Genomic DNA, 3,311 nt, shown 5'->3' with positions numbered 1-3,311 from the left:
AAATTATGTATACTTGCGCAGTATTATCTTAAGCGTTACCAGATTGGCCATTTGATATAGTTACCCAAAATGAATTATACCTCATGTTTAAACACCATCTACATAAGAGGCAGCGGCAAAAATATTTCACAAAATATGAAGAGGCAGGGTAAAAGTAAAAAGGATTTATTCATGTCCATACAATCAAAACTTAGCGTTTACACAGGTGTGCCTTTGCTATCTGTAAAACAGATTTAACTGTTCAAATAACGCATCAGACCCTCACGTACATCCCTGCCCTCCTCCTCTGCACCCTGTGCCAGTGGCACCACAGGCTCTGCAGCAACAGGTGTATCCCATTCGTGCTGGTAATCCTCTCCATGCCTTTCACAAAGATTGTGCAGAGCACAACAAGTCAACACCATGGACTTCACCAGTTCGATGTCGCTGTCATTCCTCTTCATAAGGCACCGCCACCTTCCTTTGAGTCTCCCAAAAGCATTTTCTACCACCACCCGAGCCCTGCACACTTTTTTGTTGTAGGTCAGTTGTTCTGCTGTCAGCCGGCCATTGTCAGGGAATGGTTTTAGGAGCCAATTCTGCAAAGGGTAGGCAGAGTCTCCTAGCACATAAAAGCCAGCATTCACCCCACTGATATTCCTGGTGCAAGCTGGGTAGAGGCTTCCACGCTCGACCAACTCCCACAATGTAGATAGTCTCAGAACCCGAGCATCATGCAAACTTCCAGCCATTCCTGCATATGCACTCCAAAATAGTCCTTTTCCGTCAACTACTCCTTGCAGGATGATGGAATGCCAGCCTTTTCTATTAAAGTAATCGCAGTGGTACTCCTTTGGGGCTATTATGGGTATGTGTGACCCATCAATGGCACCAACACACTGTGAAAGCCCCCACCGGTTCTCAAAGTAGGCTGCCATCTCTTTGAACTTCTGCTGGTCAGGGAAACATATCTGTTCTGGAACTAACAACATGCTAGCGGCCTTGCAGAATTCCTGGACGCACCGACACACTGTTGTTCTGCTGACACCAAAAAGATGGCCTATACTTCTGTAGTCGCTGTTGGTTGCAAGCTTCCATAGTGCAATGGCAACTCTTTTCTTAAGGGGAACACACTCTCTGTAGTTTGTGTCCTGCTTTTCCATTGCTGGATGCACCATGGCACAAAGGAATATAAATGTTTCTTCAGACATCCTGAAGTTGTTCAACCACTGTGTGTGTGTGAATCCTGGAACGATCACATCCCACCAGTCATTTGAGCGGCTGAAAGTCCAAACGGTTGGTCTGCGGCGCTGATTTTGCACCAGATTGAGTATCTAGAAAACAAACAAACAAAAAAGTTAAGATTAATACAATGTCGCAGTGATGGTGGGTCATTTAATTAAAAGGGCAACTATCATACGCCGGATGAAAAAATACATAAAGTATTATAAACATTGTAAGAGTTACCCTTGGACACGATAGAATATATAAATTTGTTAAAATATCTAATATACTGCACCAGAGAGGGAACTTTGGTGTCATTAAAGCACAAAGAAAAAATAGATTACAGATATAACTATTTTCTCAAAATTATACTTCTAATCTATCATTAACCACAACTAGTATTGCACTTGTAATAATATAGGCATCAACAGATTCATGTAAAAGTTTAATGATCTTAAAAAGTAACCTTCATTGTGCTTAATGAATAGACTGTAGTTTACAGTTGGCACAGTTAAAATCTGGTTTCACAGGCAGGGCTTATTGTACTTATTTATTCAGTGTAGGGTTATTTAATCTATAACAATATTGCTTAGTTAGCACATAAGACGAAATACATTAATACATGACATAAAAAAGTTAGCTTAGCTCAAGCTTACCCGCCTACGCCGTCGTGTTTGTCTTGCCTTGTCTTTACTCGCGCGGTTGTCTGTCTCGTCCCAGCTCCTTAAAATTTCCCAAATTCCCCTGTATTTTTCCGCTGTGTTTTTCCTTGCAGCATGTAGCCTTTGCTCAAACAAATATTGTCTCTTCCTTGAGATAAACAGCCACACACCGAGAAGCAAGAATAGGATCTGCTGTATGTCCTCCATTGTTGTTTGCGGTGAACTTTCCTCTTCCCGCGCGATCGAATGACGTCAAGCTACTTTCCGTCATACACCACGCCTATCAAGTGACGTTATCACTACTTTCTCGAATACACCACGCCTATCAAGTAAGGGTACTGTTGGCGGTGGAAACGCTAGCCAAATCATGGTTAACAGACCCGACCCGTACCGAGTTGTGCATTGAACGTAAGCTTTCCCGTGATCGATGTATACTAACGTTAAATTTCACAATTACAAACTTACCAGGAGGCTCCATCATCGACTCCAGCAACGAGGTAGCCGTATCGATGCCTCCTTCTCGTCCCAAACTCGCCGGTCTGTGCCCGTAGATGGCATCCATCATTTCTAGCCACTTCCAATTTTTTCTGTGAACACCACTCCGGCTGTTGTGGTCTTTCACCTTACGATAGTCACTCCGCAGTTTCTTGCATTTAATGCGGCACTGCTCGGACGTCCGCTGGTAACCCTCGACAGCCATCCTCTCAGAAACATGCTGAAAAACCTTTTTGTTTCTCACCATGCCATCGAGTTCCCTTTGCACCCTTTCTTCACCGATGATACCCAAGAAGGTCTGCACCTCCTGGGTCGACCACGGTAAAGTTATGCTGCGCGGCGACATTGTTGCGACGTTGTTGTAATTTAAAAATGGCGCCTCGTGTGTTGTGTCTTTCCCCTTGCGGCACGCGCAAATGACGATTCTCTGTCAACCAATCAACGTTCTGCAGTGAGTCTAGCTCCACCCTTTAGTACCGTTCCACTGTGCTAGGTACCCCAACGGAAGGGTACCCAAAAAGTGGTACGGTACGGTTCGGCTTTTTGGTACCATTCTCAACTTTTGGCAGTGGAAACGCAAATAAAAGGTTACTGACCCGACCCGTACCGTACCGTACCTCTCGGTGGAAACGCGCCATTAGAAAGTATAGTTTTGTTAAATCTTGAGTGTTAAAGTCATGAGGTAGATGGATAACAGGGCAAAATAAAGAGACTGAAAAGAAAAAAGAAATGAAGTGAAGGTGAAGTTCAGGAGAGAACTTTTAATTATTTTGCATGTCCCCAAACTAAAGATTTAAATCTTTTTTTATATCAGGTCCATACAAAAAATAGTGTTGTCCATGAATTTGTTTGTATGAGTTTGAGATTTCCCGGTCTGAAATTTTATCCCAGTCCGCCCCATGTGGAAATTAATGAAGCAGACATGCAGACATGTGTTCAAATTTGATCATC

At 43.3% G+C, this 3,311-nt stretch overlaps 1 protein-coding gene across 1 annotated transcript; it reads right to left on the bottom strand.

Annotated features, from left to right (window-relative positions):
* Positions 1 to 233: 233 nt before the first annotated feature.
* On the bottom strand, positions 234 to 1,157 carry LOC132113110 (putative nuclease HARBI1). Its single transcript, XM_059520942.1, has one exon. It carries the CDS (start codon positions 1,155 to 1,157, stop codon positions 234 to 236), a length of 924 nt encoding a protein of 307 aa, XP_059376925.1.
* Between the last annotated feature and the right edge of the window lie 2,154 nt (positions 1,158 to 3,311).

The sequence above is a fragment of the Carassius carassius genome, chromosome 32 (assembly GCF_963082965.1).
Source record: "Carassius carassius chromosome 32, fCarCar2.1, whole genome shotgun sequence".
Classification (NCBI taxonomy): domain Eukaryota; kingdom Metazoa; phylum Chordata; class Actinopteri; order Cypriniformes; family Cyprinidae; genus Carassius; species Carassius carassius.
This window is presented reverse-complemented; position numbering and strand designations above follow the sequence as displayed.